The 16,410-nt window shown below is 38.8% G+C and overlaps 1 protein-coding gene across 1 annotated transcript in view; it reads left to right on the top strand.

The window, feature by feature from the left end:
- UBR5 (ubiquitin protein ligase E3 component n-recognin 5) overlaps positions 1 to 9,866 on the top strand; it is a 140,873-nt gene extending 131,007 nt beyond the window's left edge. Inside the window, exons 56-60 of the mRNA XM_025209929.1 lie at positions 1,153 to 1,308; positions 1,703 to 1,816; positions 3,856 to 4,000; positions 4,824 to 4,909; positions 6,593 to 9,866. Coding sequence (XP_025065714.1) covers positions 1,153 to 1,308; positions 1,703 to 1,816; positions 3,856 to 4,000; positions 4,824 to 4,909; positions 6,593 to 6,805 — 714 coding nt within the window. The 3' untranslated portion in view covers positions 6,806 to 9,866. The remainder of the gene's footprint in view (positions 1 to 1,152; positions 1,309 to 1,702; positions 1,817 to 3,855; positions 4,001 to 4,823; positions 4,910 to 6,592) is intronic.
- Positions 9,867 to 16,410: the final 6,544 nt, after the last annotated feature.

Genomic DNA, 16,410 nt, shown 5'->3' with positions numbered 1-16,410 from the left:
GAGCAGTGCATTTTGCTTAACGTCTCAGGTGTTACATCTAAGGTGTAGACATAATTCATTGTAGGCCAATAATTACCTGACTTTATCAAGCTACATCACAGTCATTTCTTATCAAATAACTCTTAAATTATATCTGATGCAACAAATGTTTTGTATTATAAAGTGGAGAGAGGTTATTAGCTGTGTTAGGGAGAAGGTAGGGCAGGGTGGCACCTTTCAGCCCAACTCATTCAGAAAAGCCTAAGGTATTGTCTTTTGAGTTAGTTTCTAACCCTGCCCTGCTTTCATTTTTAAATAGTGATCAGAGCGCTCTGTTTTCAACATGAATATAATTTTATAAAATTGGGGGAATGAAGGGAGAGAATGGTGACAAATGGGGGGAGGTTGTGGATCCAGAAAGCCCTCCCAAACCAGGCCTATTTCTAAACTAGGAGGTATTTTACCTGCTCTGTCAACTGTAAATTTGAAAGTGCTAAATTTTTTATTTAATGAGATATAGGGGCATCTCCAAAAGTAGGCTTTAGCAGAAGAGCAAACAGCTTTCTTTTGCCTGTTAATAAGAGAAGTGGTGAGGGTTTCAGAAGTGGGACAAAAAATGGGGGAGAGGTCTGCTTGTTGGAGGACAGGGTGGAATACAACTGCTTGGCTCTCTGCCTAAAAGAATTTTACAGCTGCTGGGGGAAGTAGTCTTGGTCAAAGGTGCAGTGAGCATCCTTTCACTGTTGAGTGGTTGAGGTGGGCTTTTGGGGAAGTTGTGGTAGCTCTTGTGACCACCTTCTCAAATTCTGTTGAAAAAACTCTTACCTCTTCTGTTCCAAATTCTATTTAGAAAAGGTGTTCTGTGAGCTCTGGCAAGGTTGCCAACTCTGTAATTTTTTTTTTTTAAATATATATATATATATATATATAAGCAAAAGCTCCACATACCTTTCCTCATCCTTTGCCCATGCATTTCAGTCTGGTGTTACGTTCCTGCAACTTCAAAGCATGATGAGATTGGAAATGTTTAAATTTCCTTATTCTTCCCAAAACCTTGTGTGGCCCTCTGGGTGGATTTCTGCTAATGTGGATGTTACACAGACCTAGACTTTGTAACACACACATATATATATAAAAATACATGTTTCATATCAAATATTTACTTTATTTTAGGTGAACTGGCACGATTTTGCTTTTTTTGATCCGGTTATGTATGAGAGCTTGCGGCAACTTATCCTCGCCTCCCAGAGTACAGATGCTGACGCTGTGTTTGCAGCAATGGACTTAGCATTTGCAATAGACTTGTGCAAGGAGGAAGGGGGAGGGCAGGTAGGTACAAGCTAAACTTGGCTTTAGTTTTTAATGTTGCTTGCTTGTACCATGCAAATCTTGGGGAGCATTTTGAAAATGACAAGTGATTTGGGAATATGAGATCTTTTGAAGCCAGTGTGACTTATTCTTAAGCCACAGAAGCATTTTTTTAATATTCCACCTCCTAAGCTGTATGTCCTGTTTCATTTCCATTTCACAGAAATGATCCATCTCACTGACTTTACCATCTTACAGTTATTAAATATAGTTTTTGTTTTAAGATTTTCATGTGTTATGGCTTGCTTTAAGACTGAAAAGTACTGTATTTAGTTGCGTAGCCCCCCACAATTTATTTGCTGCATACAGTAATAGAAGTACCTTGTAATAAGTTACTTTCCATTTTTTGTTACAGGTTGAACTTATCTCCAATGGTGTAAATATACCAGTCACTCCCCAGAATGTTTATGAATATGTCCGGAAATATGCAGAACACAGAATGTTGGTTGTAGCAGAACAACCTTTACACGTAAGTACTTTGTATTGTTTCTGTATATACAGGATTTCTTCCTCTGAAGCTTCTTTCTTCATATGTTCATAGAGTTCATTTTTAATAAAGTTGTCAGACTTCTAAAAGATATTAATATTTAAATGTGAAACACTTGTTTCTTGTCACACAGCTGCCAGCTTAACTTTACAGAGCCCTGAATACATTGAAAGTGTTTTTTTCCATAGGTAGGAGAATTAAGTTCAAAGGAAGAAACTAATTTAGCTCAATGGCTAGTTAAACTTGAAGATTTATATTAAAAACATTATTTGTGACTTAAGCTTACACAGCACACATCCTACTAGGGAAAAGTACTGTTTTTCCTCTGCATTTGGAAACTTTTATCTTGAAAGTCTCCCATGTTGCTGTGCTTTCCTCTGTCAGCCTAGGTGTATTTAATCCTTGTAGTTCAGCCAAGTTTAACAAAATAAACTCCAGAATAAATACATAATTTTTCCAGAACTTCTGACCTTATGTCCACATTCTAGAACATGCAACTAAATAAGACAGAATATTTGTTCTTACCTTTTATTTGGAAGGAAGGAGTGGGGAGGAACGTGACTAAAATCATTATTGTCAAAACTGGTGTTAAACTGTATTTTGGTTTTGGAAGCCACTTTTGAAAAAAAAAGATCAGGGGTAGAAATTGCTTCCTTGAGAAATGATTCAGAGACCAATGCTTAGCACACTTTTACTGGGCTGCCAAAGAGGCCACATGATGTTAGTCTTTATATTATTCTTACTATATTATTTGTGTTTTCACCCTTTCAGTTTTGACACAAATGAGCAGTTAGTAGCTCTGGAACTCTCATTTAAAGTTTGAGGCCTAGGCTGCCAGTAATCCCCTGGATAGTCCCCTAAATCTATGTAACAGCCTTTTAAATAAACAGTCTTATTTTAAGAAGTGCTGAGCATTTATATGCTCCCATTTAAAATGCGTAAACGTCAGTAATTACACTGTAGAACAAAAAGCTGAACCTCAACTGGTGTGTTAACTTTCCAAGCAGCAGAAAATATCAAAGTGAGTTCCAAGCTTCTCTCTGTAGCAGTGGCATTAGTTTTATAAATTCATGGATTCATAGATTGTAGCCGGAAGGGACCACAATGAATCATCGTGTCCGACCCCCTGCCTCTGGCAGGAAAGAGGACCGAGGTCAGATGACCAACCAGGTGACTATCTAGCCTCCTCTTGAAGACAAAGTGAAAATTTGTGACTTTTTCTGTGTATTATTTGGACCTATTGGCAATTTTTAGAAAATAATTTGTGACCAATGTTTGACCAGTCAATTGACTGAATTTTACTTGACCAGTCAAATTGTACCCAACCCTGTGAGAAACATATTATTAGTAATTGCAGTTCTTGTAGAGAAATCTCTTGTGCAATATATCAATCTACTATTTAATACTTCCTCTTGCTGTTACTTCACAAACATGAACCATCTCATTTTATCTGAGTTTCCTTAGAAAGAACAAACACTAATGTGAAAAGAAGAAAATCTAGAGCAGGTTTGTTTAGGAATAGAACTAAGGGTGCAATGCAATATTCACTCTGCAAGACATTTCACACTTTAAAAAGAAGGTGAACTAAGATTTCCATGTTTCATCTAGATTAGCAATTGGAATAGAATACAATACTTTTATTATAGTGTTTCTGATATCAGGCCAGCACTGTTCTCTTTGTTCTCTTATGCTGAAGTGATTGTCAGTGTACCATATTTAAAGCAATATCAGAATTTAACCAAGTTGAAGTGGAGTTACATGAGAGGAAGAAAATGTTTTAAAAAATGCTATCTTCACGGAGAGTTTTAAAATGACATAGCTATGTTGAACAGTTCAGATTCTAGGAAGAAAGAAAGCATTTCTACTTTTGTTGGTTTGTAAACTACCAAATTTGACATAGTGTTACTGAAAGAAAATTAACTCTGCCTGCAGATAGCAGCTTCCTGGTACGTAACTTTTTAGTGCTGTATTAAAAGGTAACAGAAAAATGATGGGTATAAAGTGAACCTTGTAACTTTCAGGCCATGAGGAAAGGTCTGCTGGATGTACTTCCAAAGAACTCATTAGAAGACTTGACAGCAGAAGACTTCAGGCTTTTGGTAAATGGCTGTGGTGAAGTAAATGTGCAAATGCTGATCAGCTTTACATCTTTCAATGATGAATCAGGTATGATATTTTGTTCACTTAAAATGTAGCTGTACAAATAGTAATTTAAGGTGTTCACCTGTTAGTCTGCCCACTGTTGGGCAAATTTTAACTTAAAAAAAATAAAAAGTTAAAACCACCCCTGTGCTTTGTCTGTCAGCAAATGAGTTAATGCAGCATGTTTAAAAGATCTTCAATGTTGTACCTTATTACTGGGGACCTACCTAAATTGCTCCAGAAGTTAGCAGTGCAGCGGTGCCTTTAATCTCATTCTTTTCACAGCATGGCACCTCCCCTCCCCCATTGAGTGGTTGAGGAGCAATTAATGCTTCAGTTTTTGCCTCTTGGTCACTCAGTTGCGGGAGGAAGGTGGCAAAAAGAGTGAGATGAGAGGTTCTGCTGAGCTGCACCGCAAACTAGGATTTAGGTAGGTCTCTACCCGTTATTATCACCTACATCTGAAAATCTTTACCTTCAACTGCAACACTACAATACACAGCTCTCTCTAGGGTACAGCCTTGCTATCTCTTGGGTACCATAATCCATCAGGTTAGGAGAGCTTGAGAGTAGCACTTCTTTCCTCCCTCAAACCCTGGTCTTAACTGTATGTTTAATTAGAAATGTGATTGTGATCTAATCTTTTAAAGGATTGTTTTAATGATTTATTACTAACTAGATGTAGCAATTATACCATGAAGCTGTTCTGGTTCTCTTTGCCCAGATTTTATGGAGAAGAAATGTTGTGCTGAAAGAATGTATTTACTGATGCACATACATAAAACAAGTGCCTGTAGTGTTCAGTATTCCAGTACACAAATGTAAATGTATTTGTTATTTCAAACAGGAGAAAATGCTGAGAAGCTTTTACAGTTCAAGCGTTGGTTTTGGTCCATAGTTGAGAAGATGAGTATGACAGAAAGACAAGATCTAGTAAGTTGGCCTTTTCCAGTGAAAATTTGCAAACCTCATTGCTTCTCTGGAAGTACTGTTTTTAGTGTGTGTGTGTGTGTGTGTGTGTGTGTGTGTGTGTTATGCAAACGTTTTCTACATAGGTATGATGACAGTTAGGTGCCAGTGAGTTAATACACTAGCATTTCAACTGTGGATGCTCAGAAAATGGGTAATGGGATATTTGTCAAAATCCCGTCCTCCAAAGTCACACAGTTAAGCACACTTTCAATTTTTCTTTGGGTTTCCAAAATGAATGATGGATGGGGTGACTATGGACTAGTAGGTTAAACTAGGATTCAAGAAATTTGGATTCTCTTCCTGGCCATGCTAGTGGTCTGGCAAGATTACTCCACCTGTCTGTACCCTCCTGGCTGTAAAATGGGTTAATGGTACTGGTCACCTTAATGAAGTGCTTTGAAAAGCCATGTATATGAGAAAGTAGGGTTGGCAAGCCAGTCAGTTAACTGGTCAGATTGACTGCATATTTTTTGATTGGTCAAATGTTACCAAAAAAAATGTTACCATTGATTAGCAATGTTACCAAAAAAAAATCCTTTTTTGTAGTTTTCTTGACAGAATTATGAAAATTTTATTTTTTGGCACATTTCTTAATGGAAAATTGGTGACTTTTTCTGTGTATTATTTGGACCTATTGGCAATTTTTAGAAAATAATTTGTGACCAATGTTTGACCAGTCAATTGACTGAATTTTACTTGACCAGTCAAATTGTACCCAACCCTGTGAGAAACATATTATTAGTAATTGCAGTTCTTGTAGAGAAATCTCTTGTTGTGTGATATATCAATCTACTATTTAATACTTTCTCTTGCTGTTACTTCACAAACATGAACCATCTCATTTTATCTGAGTTTCCTTAGAAAGAACAAACACTAATGTGAAAAGAAGAAAATCTAGAGCAGGTTTGTTTAGGAATAGAATTAAGGGTGCAATGCAATATTCACTCTGCAAGACATTTCACACTTTAAAAAGAAGGTGAACTAAGATTTCCATGTTTCACCTACATTAGCAATTGGAACTGGGATACAATACTTTTATTATAGTGTTTCTGATATCAGGCCAGCACTGTTCTCTTTTCAGTGGAACCAGGTAAAAGAGCAACTTTCTGTGACAAGTAGTAGTTGATACCAATAAGAGCAACTCTCCCCAAGTATGTTGCTTTGATAAGGTACTTGTAGCTGAGATGAGCCAATGAGTTGGAGTAAAATACATTGGCAGAAGAATATGTAGTAGAGCCATTGAATTGGCCAGTATGCTATAAGGGAATGTTTCATGATCAACCATAATATGTCAGATGACAGAACAAGGAGTAATGGTCTCAAATTGCAACAGGAGAGGTTTAGGTCGCATATTAGGAAAGACTTTCTCGCTGGGAGGGTGGTGAAGCACTGGAACAGGTTACCTAGAAAGGTGCTGGATTCTCCATCCTTGAAGGTTTTTAAGGCCTGGCTTGACAAAGCCCTGGCTGGAATGATCTAGCTGGGGATGGTCCTACTTTTGAGGGGGTTAGACTAGATGATCCCCTGAGGTCCCTTTCAACCCTAATTTTCTGTGGTTCTGTGACTTTCACCACTCTATAGCTTAATGTAAGTTTACATGTGGTTAGACCAGCAAAAGTGATACTCTGCTTTCTGTCCTTTCAGGTTTATTTTTGGACATCAAGCCCATCATTACCTGCCAGTGAGGAGGGATTTCAGCCCATGCCATCAATAACAATAAGGCCACCAGATGATCAACACCTTCCTACAGCAAACACTTGCATTTCTCGCCTTTATGTCCCACTCTATTCCTCTAAGCAGATTTTGAAACAGAAATTGTTACTCGCCATTAAGACCAAGAATTTTGGTTTTGTGTAGAGTAAAAAGTGTGTATTGCTGTGTAATATTACTAGCTAAGTTTTGTAGATTTTCCATTTGTCTATAAAAGTTTATGAAAGTTAATGCTGTCATACCCCTGGTGGTACTTTAATGATTAAATGCAAACATTCCTATACTAGATTTGTAACGTAAAGGCCTAAGGAGCACTAGCAATGTTCGACTGTAACAGCGACAGCATGCTAGTCAGTAACTTCTTGGCCTAGCCCCAGCCAAAGATGACAGCAGAACAATATTATTTACACTGTGATTTATCTTTTTGCTGAGGGAAAACATGTAAAATGTTCTGAAAATTCACTGCTGCCTTTGTGGAAAGTGTTCAGCAAAGGTTCTTGTATAGAGGGAGTAGGGAATTTCAAAATAAAAAATTAAGTATGTTCTGTGTTTTATTTTAACTTTTTTATGGTGTTTAATTTGTGGTTGGCTGCAGTTGTGTATCATGTATATTGAACTTGTAAAAAAAAAAAAAGTTCTTGACAGTTCAGATCTAAGAGTTGGAATCATTCACTTTTACTTATGAAACCACTTTCATTGCAATTTTTGTTCTTGTTGCATTGAACTCTGGCACATTAGATATCATCACTAATATTTTGCATGTAATCTGTACCTTTTTAGTGAGGGTTTTTTTTTTTTGTACATGCGATGAGGCCAATGCACAGTATTTCATAGTTCACAATCAACACTTTTGTATCCCTATTTCAGTGAGCAGACAGTCAGGAGGTTGTTCCATTTCCAGTTCTACCCAGACACTTGTACTACGTTATCTCAACTGTGTAAACTCAGCCTGGGCACTTTCTGGTAACTGTAAAATGTTTATAAGATCATGATTATTGAAGATACATTTTGGAAAATTTTAATGTTCGTGAGCAGCTTAACTACTTTTGTATCTAGCCTTTTTTAAGTATCTTGTTACAGTTTTTTAATAAAGAAATTACAGACAAAATACCAAGTCATATTGAAGAAACAATAGTTTTTATTTATTTAGCCCTTTATTTGAGCTAGCAGCATACACAAAACACAGTAGCCCACTTAAAATCTGAATTTTGTGCTTCTGCACTGCAATAAACAAAATGAAGAGATTCAGCCCACATTTTACAGTTAGCAGAGACTTCTGAATGAAATAAGCCAGGCAACCCCTTCTTTCACAGAAAAACTTGGTTTGAACGGAAAGAGGTTTGTTCCAATAAATTCAGGATTGATTTTGATGGAATAAATCTACAAAGTGCATAGCAGAGGGAACCTACTGTGTGTTCATTCTTTAATAACATGGTTTACTGGTTTTGGGGAGGGTAGTCTTTGAACATACAGTAAGCTAGGGCTTGTTTGTCATTTTCAATTTGTATTGCTTAGTGTGACTGCTTAAGAGTTGTAAGGACATTGGGAAAGTATGGAGCGACCCTGGCCACCTCTCCCTATTGTTATTCTGGTACCATAGCTTAGCGGATTGGATTGTTGAAGTGTGGGGAAGCACAGCATGGGTTGGCTTTTGAAAGATGCTACTGTTTTTCTACTTCCTCTAACCCTTTGACCATGTTACAAGGATTTTCCCTTCTGAGGAGAGCTATCGAGATTTTTGTCAAAATCTGTCAATGCTGCTTTGTGGCTGAAAAATAGAGCCTTCTGCTTCCATAATGATTCTAGCTTCTGTAGGCCTTGATGAGGGCTTGAATCCAAAACTCTGGTCACTCTGGGAGTTTATACACATGCTCTGGGAGGCTGGGGGAGCTTTAATTAGTGCAGCTCCAAGAGCCATGCTAATAAAGTGCCCAGAACATCACTTATCAGTGTCCCTGTGCTGAAAAATGGCGGCAAGGGCCTTTGAACTAAAACTCATTGAATGAGCTTTAAAGTGCCCTGCAGCCATTTTTCAGCATGGGGATGATGCATGTGACGCTGGAGGCTTCTGGAGCGCAGTAATTTCCACATTCCAGCAGACTCGATTAATTGTGGCTGCTCTGACATGCTGGAATTACAGTGCATTGGAGCAGACTCCCTGCATATGTATAGGAGCCCTGTGTGTGTTGCATTGACTCTGAAACTTTTGATCAGGCTAACTGTTCCAGACTTCCAAGGTTAAACTGCAGATGCATCAAATGAATCAGTAAAAATATTTCTATATGGATTGTGAAATGTAACCACATCCCCCTAGGAGTAACTCTTGTAGGCAAATACAGAGTTTTTTCTAGTGCTTAGATCATTAGGGCTGGGAGTGTAGTGTTTGGAATCTGCCACTGTGACCTTCAGGGAATCACTAAACTTTGAGCTGAGTCTGTCTAAACCCATAAGTTGTACCTCTTTTTTTTTTTTTTCCTATCCTGGTTCTGTTGTTAAGTTATACAATCTCACAAGTGTGGATGCAGCTATAAAGGTGCTTTACGTTGGTGCACCTATTTCTGTATTTTAAAAAAAGGGGGGAAGAAAACTATACTGGTATAAGGCACCACTATATACTTCGGTAGCATACTAGGGTCTTACCAGTATAATGATATTGTAGTTTACAAAACAAAATCAGAACATACCTCTAGCCAAAATACAGAAAGTTGATACAAAAATTGTGTAGAACAGGTCTCGGATCCAGTTTGTAAAAATGACTCCCTCCCTGGTGAGCTTTATGAGGCTTAATGGTGTAAAACCTTCAACAAAAATCCTCTGATGAAAGGCCATATACATGTAAATGATTGTGTATATATGTATTGTGTGTATATGTATATAAATGTATGTGTATGTATAACATATAAATATATGTTATATGTATATATATTTATGTATATAGTTTAAACAGTTTTTTTTTTAAATCCTGTACTGTATAGCTAGGCAGAAACTACACAGTGCCTACAGTGTAGTCTTATACAGCAGTTCACAATATATACACACACGAAGGCATTCTGATGACATGAATGGAAGGAAAAACTAGAATGATGTATGCTGTCGTCATTGACTTGAAATGTGTATGTTGCTTTATAAATTAGCTTTTTTTTTTCTCTGTATGGTATATTTAAACAATATCAAGGTTTTAATAAGAAAATGTTTATTAAAATCATACACCTCATTTCCCTTTGACTTAAGCCCTTCTGTTAGTTTATTTTTAAGATGTGGTAGAGAAACCAAAGTAAAATGGGAAGATTTTTATAGCATTTAATTAAAATGCTTTATAGTCTACTTTCTCAGATGTTTATAACTGTTGAAATAAGAGGCAAAGTAGTTACCAACAAAATGTGTTGTTTAAATATTAACACTAATTATTCTGTATTTTAACTACAGGGAAAACTGGTCCTATGCTATACTAACCTGTCAGTCTGGGATTTTAATGATTCCTGTAATGAGTCTACTTCAGCTAAGTTTCATGCTTTAGCCCTGGAATTCTAGATTTAAAAAATTGGGCTGGGTGTTCCTCAGCTGGTATTATTTTCCAGCTGTGTCCTGTTTTGAAATGTCCCTGGAATATACTTGCTTTTTGCTACATACATTTGAGCTTTCTGGTAATTAAATCCACATTTAGTGAAAGAGCAATGAATTAGAAAAACAAAACCAAATAAGTTTCTTGCAAGATATTAGTTAAGCAGCTGTGAGAAACTAAACTTCATTCTTTCCCTTCAGGAGTAGGTGTGGGAGGTAGGTAGGTGTAAGAACATGGTCTGTAATAAATGTTAGGATTTTTGTTTCGATATATTGGCAGTGCACCCATGTGAAGATATTGAGCACAAAATATTATCATGCCCTTATCTTTAATTCTTATTCAAGTAGGGAGAAATACAAAAGTCATCAAAGCCATCTTCCTATTGCAGATCTGTGCCTAGGGTGTCTTTTCTAGTAGTCTAATTTTAAAGCATGTCTCGTATCTTCTGTAACTACTATTCCAGTGGTCCCCAGTTGTATTGAACATTGGGTAACAGAGTTGATTTGAAAAACATGCTGTGGGCAGCAGCATACTTTATTCTCACTGTCTAATTCAGTTTTAACCTTTCAATTTCCTGTGGCTGTGAGCAGTGTCAGTCTAGGGGGCAGTATGTTGCCAATGAGCTATGATTTTTTTTAAGGATCTTTAGTCTAATATATTCTACATTTAGGAAGTTTTCCTGTTTTTCTACCTACGTTTTTCTCTTTCATAAAGTCATCTCATCATAACCTGTGTATGGTGTATGTATATCATTATATGTAGTATGAGGCATTTTTACCTTTCTGTTCTCTGTTCAGTTTTGAGCATATTAACTTCTATCTGCCTTTCTTTTGTATTAGTCAAGCTTTGGAGTGACTAGTTTCACTTCCTCAGTCTTTTCTCTGAACACCTTCAATTTTTCTATCTTTTTAGAAACACTCCCCCCCAGAATGGAATGAAGTGCAGGCAAATCCAAATTACCAACATTTACCTTAACTGGCATTAAGTGCATCTCCAAGTCCAAAGAACCACATAGAAATTGAAATGCATCTGAAACTTACTATATGAAGACTTCAGCTGACACTCCTAACCTTAAACTAAATGAAATTTATGGATCAGAGCTTTGAAGAGAAGACATGAATTTAATGGTTGTGCATCCTGGAATTACACTGACCTTTTGGTGCCGACACCATTTGCACAACAGACTTTGACCTACTATTTTCCTGAGTTTTCCTAGCCCCCTATTGGTGTTAACTTGGAAATTCAACTAGAAAAATGCTTTTTATTCATAGCCAAATCTGTCTTGGGTTTTTGTCACTGAACTGTAATTCAGTTATGCTGAAATCTCTCCTGTTGGTTGAATATCTGAAAAATTACTTATGGCTTTTCAGCTCTTGATAATCTAGCCTGTTGCGAATGTTTATGGAGAGGAGGAAGTATGCCTCTTAGTCAACAAGATATAGAGCAGGATACCAGGAGAACCTGCGTATGTACCCATTCCTCCCCTCCTGTAACCCATCTACTTGTATCTGTTTTCTTTTCTGTAAAACTGGCAGACAGTCTTACCTCACAGGTGGTGATATTTAATGTCTTAATTTTTGTAAAGCACTCGGGGAATCTCATGGGAAAATGTAGAACTGAAAAATATTATCGTTTCCACAAATGTGGCTTTTGCCTGTGGTAATCCATAAGTAATGTGACTGTGGTTAGATCTCCTATATACTGAAACTTTCAGTGAACTAAAAAGTCTGTCAGTTGTTTTGTGCTTGCTGCTGTGCTGGCCACCATAGGTATGTGTTCAATTTTTGCATACTTGGCCTCTTTAATGTTCAGTGACAAACAAGCAATACAGTAGATATGAACTGTATGTTGAATAATGTATTCATTTAAGAGGAGTTCTTGAAATACTGTAACTTCTCACAACACACATCTTTCCTTCCAAAATCATCCCCTCCCTTTCCTTTTCCCCCCACAATTTGGGGTGCACGTATTAAGCAGGGAAGCTGCTTCCTTTGCTAGAAAAGAAGCATGCCTAGAGAAGCTGCATGCTGTGCAGCTGCCAAGATGGCAAAATCCTGTGTTAACCTGTAGCTTGTACCTGAAGGAGCAAGTGAGCTTGCTCATCAAGTATCTTAATGAAGCTTGTGATGTAGAAATAACTTTGTTTACAGGCGCTCATATAAAGAACTGTTTACAGTAAAGAAGTATCAGTCTGTTGCTGTCCTTGTAAGGGTCTGGGACCTAAACTTGTGTGACGTAGAGTAAGTTCTCTTGGAGACAGTGTTCAGGAAGTATGGCACCCCAGAAGACCGTCTGGGTGAGGCAGCTGGCACCAGAAACTTCCTGAGTACTGTTTCCAGAACTTGGTCACAGTCATCCATGAGATGACACTGAAAAAATATTTCTGTGTTATGTCTTGTAAAAACAAGGTGCATGTTTATTTGGGGATGTATGCAAGTAAATAGGGGAGTAGGTTGCTACCAAGAGCCAACATAACGCATGACAACAAAAGTAATGTAAGCAATGGCTGGAGCTGGTTGACTTTTTAGGGGCAAATAGTAAATTAGCTGAGGAAATAGTTTTAGGTAGGCTGAAATTTGCAAAGTTGAGGTGAATTTGCAGAACTGTGTGGCTGAAAACTTGCAAAGTTTAGTTCTACATTTTAAAAATGAAAGGTTTTCGCTTTTAATTTTAAAATGGCATTTAACTTAAACATTGACCTAAGTTTTAAGAAAGTACAAATGATACACCTTTGAAACAAAAAAAACTAGTTTCAGGTCAGATGAAATATTTTGTGTTGAAGTGAAACTATTGTATCATCATTTGTGAGGGGGGGAAAAAAATCCCATTTTGGGTTGACCCAAACTATATATTTTATGTTCCCTCCCCCTTTTTTACTACTGAACTGAAAAAATCACCTCATTATAGCAATGATTTATGTTTGGACTGGATTATAAGTGACCTATCAAGCCATTCAGGGAATTGCTGTCAGGTGGGTTTCTTGTTTGGTTTTGCTGCTTCGGTGGGAAGGGTTGAGAAGTGGTGTGGAAGGTGTGGGGGGAGAGATTTCAATTCTTATAGTGAAGTTAAAGTTCTCTGCTACAAAAAAACTCTATCAACTAAATTTCAGTAAACAGAAGTTTCTGAAAATTTCACTCCCAAAATCACTAATCTTAAAATCTGTCCATAAAAGATTGATGTTCATCTGTTCTCAGAAGAAATGGATGGTTGCTTTAGCCATTGTTTTAGAGGGAACCTTTCCTTTTTCATGTCCTTGTGAAGAGGTATTTAGCAGAATTCACAGATTGTGTTGGAATCTGACAGGCCACACAATATTAGGCTGGGAGTGCAAAATGCAATTATCTTTTAACACTTTATATAATCATTTTTATAGGCAGGCTGAGTCAGGGACTACTGTGCTAGCTTTACTCCAGCTACATGTTAAATAGCAGTGCCTAATGCTTTGCTGCTATGTATATTAAAATGTATACTAGATTATGAACAGAACACCCATGAACCTATAATCTGCCTCTGGGTGGCTGGGAGAAATGTCCTGTTTTGCTTTCTGCTTTTTCATTTGCTTCTGTCAGAGAATGTTGGCTCATTTAAAAGCACTGGAACTGAAAATCCTTGGAACTGAAGTCATTTAGCCCCAGAACAGAAATTGCAGTAGTGGTACAAGGTTTGCTGCACTGTTAACTGCTAATTTCTGACATTTGTGGGAGGATGGGCAAGGACAACTCTACCTACGGGATGAAAGTGTAGGTCAGTTGCCATATCCATTCAGTGCTTAGTTCCTTTCCATTTGAAGCATGTGTTCATATACCATCAGTCTTGGTCCCTATAGTGGCACTGGGCTAGCTAGCCTTGTGTATTGTATAAGCTGCAGTATTAGACTGCAAAAATGTATACATTACATGTGTAAATTGTCTTGTTTTCAATCCAACAAGATTTCCATGTATCAGTGTTAGAAGCATCATAGATGATACATAAAATATGGCTTGCAGAGGTTAACATTTTCAAGGTATTGCCTACATGGAAAACATCCAACTACACTATTATCAACACTTATTTTTCATGGTACACTTAGGAGAGATGTACCACAATGTTTAAGATAGTAGGTGGTGCATTGGCATGTTCCGTTAAATTGCTCTTACACTCTGGAAAGTGAGCAAGCAAGTAGCTTATTGTCAGGGTTAATAAAGAGTCTGTGAGTCTTGCTTTAAGTCTGTTGTTCTCAAAATGTGGGTCACAGACCTTGTTCTTTATGGGGCACAAGAAGAAACCTTTGGAAAGTTAGGTGGTGAGGAACTGGGGCTCAGAGGGAGAATTTACCCAGGGAAAGTTCTGTTATGAAGAAGATAACCTCACAGATATTGGCTTAACCACTTAAGTCATTTGCAGAAAAAGCTAACAGCTGTCTTCAGTAGCTGGGCAAAGTAAGATGCATGATATACTATTATCCATTTGACCCATTTACTTCCAGCTGCAAAACACCAGCCTTACTCTCCAAGTAGATAGATGCTTGTTAGATTCCTGCAGTATGTGAAGTGGAGGAGCTTAGGGGCACATGGTTTCAGTCAGAAAACTTATTTTGACTTGAACAGGGAGAAAATGGTTCCACATTTCAGAATAGGTGTATCCTCTAGTGCTGCACTGTCACTTCTGCTGCTCTTGTGTACACGTCAGTCACATGACACATGCTTGAGGTGGTGAAGAGTTCTATTACCTGGCACTGGAGAGGCGGGTCAGGAGCATTTTGGCAGCAGTGAGATTGGGGAGCATTTTCTGGCTATTTTCTATCTTGTTCTCCTGCATTGACCCTCCCCCCTGCTTCCAAGATCATCTCTTGTACCTTTAAAGATTAGCTTAGGCTCAACTCTGTGTTGACTCAGCTCCCTAGATTGTTTATAAGCTTTAATCTAACATTGCTGTTTGGTTGTTTTTCCCATTGCTGTAGTGTGTGTGTGTGTGTGTGTGTGTGTGTGTGTGTGTGCGCGCACACCTGGACTTTACCCAGTCATTTTCTTCAGTGTTTGAACTTTGGGTCTGCCTGGTTCATGGTCATTTTGGCTAGTTAGAAATGTTACTCAGCACCTTTTCTGTATCATGGTGACTGTATATTCTGGCCACATATATCTTTGCAAGGCCTTTGATACTGTTTCTCATGAAATTCTCTCAACCAAGTAGGAGGGTACGGGCCTAGACCAGGCTACAGTGAGGTGGGTTGGCAACTGGCTCAGTGACCAACCCCAGTGAGTTGTAATTGATGGGGTGGCCTCACCCTGGAGGGCTGTCGCCAGTGGTGTCCCCCAATGCTTGGGCCTGTGCTCGTTAACATTTTTATCAGTGACCTAGATGAGGGAGTGGAAAGCATAATGATTGAGTTTGCGGATGACACCAAGCTGTGGGGACATGCGGGCACATCTGAAGACAGGGCAAGGCTCCAGGACAACCTTGGCGGGCTGGTCCTATGGGCTGAATGCAATCAGATGAGGTTCAGTAGGGACAAGTACCAGCTCCTTCATATGGTGAAGGTTCTTCCTACCTGGATCTATACGATGGGTGATGGCCCACTGGCTGGCACGGCATCTTAAAGGGACTTGGGGGTTCTGCTATATGCATGTCTAGTGTATCTATGACAGCTGTGCTTAATAGCTCTAAAGTAGGGGTGTCAAGGCTGCAGTACAGGCTGGATTCAGCCTATAAAGTTGCATCATCTGGCCCCGGGTCTTGATTTGACCTAGGCTGTCTCTTTGCACAGGGTGCAGGACCCACAGCACATCTCTACATGGGCCCTGTCTGCAACCCCTGCCAGCATGTGGGGTCCAGATGTCCTAGACAGGCTGGGGTGGGTGCTGTGTGCACTGGATCTGGCCCCGGGGAGGGGTGGAAATCTGTGAGCCTATGGTGCTGGCCTTCTGCCATCAATCTGGCCCTTGGGTCCAGATGAGTTTGATACCCCTGCTGCAAATGCAGTTACAGGACAGTGTCTTGGTCTCATAAATTTCTGCTGAGGCAAAATCAGTGCAGATCTCATGCCACCGAGGAACTCCAGGTGCTGCTCAGAAGTGGCTTAGACATCCTTTCCGGCTCTCGGTTGGAAAAAGCCCAGGTCTTGGAGCTCGACCTGTGCTTGCGTGCACGCAGCAGGTCCCGTGTAAGGGACAGGAACGGAGTCCTGTCCTGCCGGGCTCAGCCTGGCGCGCGA

This window comes from Alligator sinensis, unplaced genomic scaffold (genome assembly GCF_000455745.1).
Source record: "Alligator sinensis unplaced genomic scaffold, ASM45574v1 scaffold1115_1, whole genome shotgun sequence".
NCBI classification, from domain to species: Eukaryota; Metazoa; Chordata; order Crocodylia; family Alligatoridae; genus Alligator; species Alligator sinensis.
This window is presented reverse-complemented; position numbering and strand designations above follow the sequence as displayed.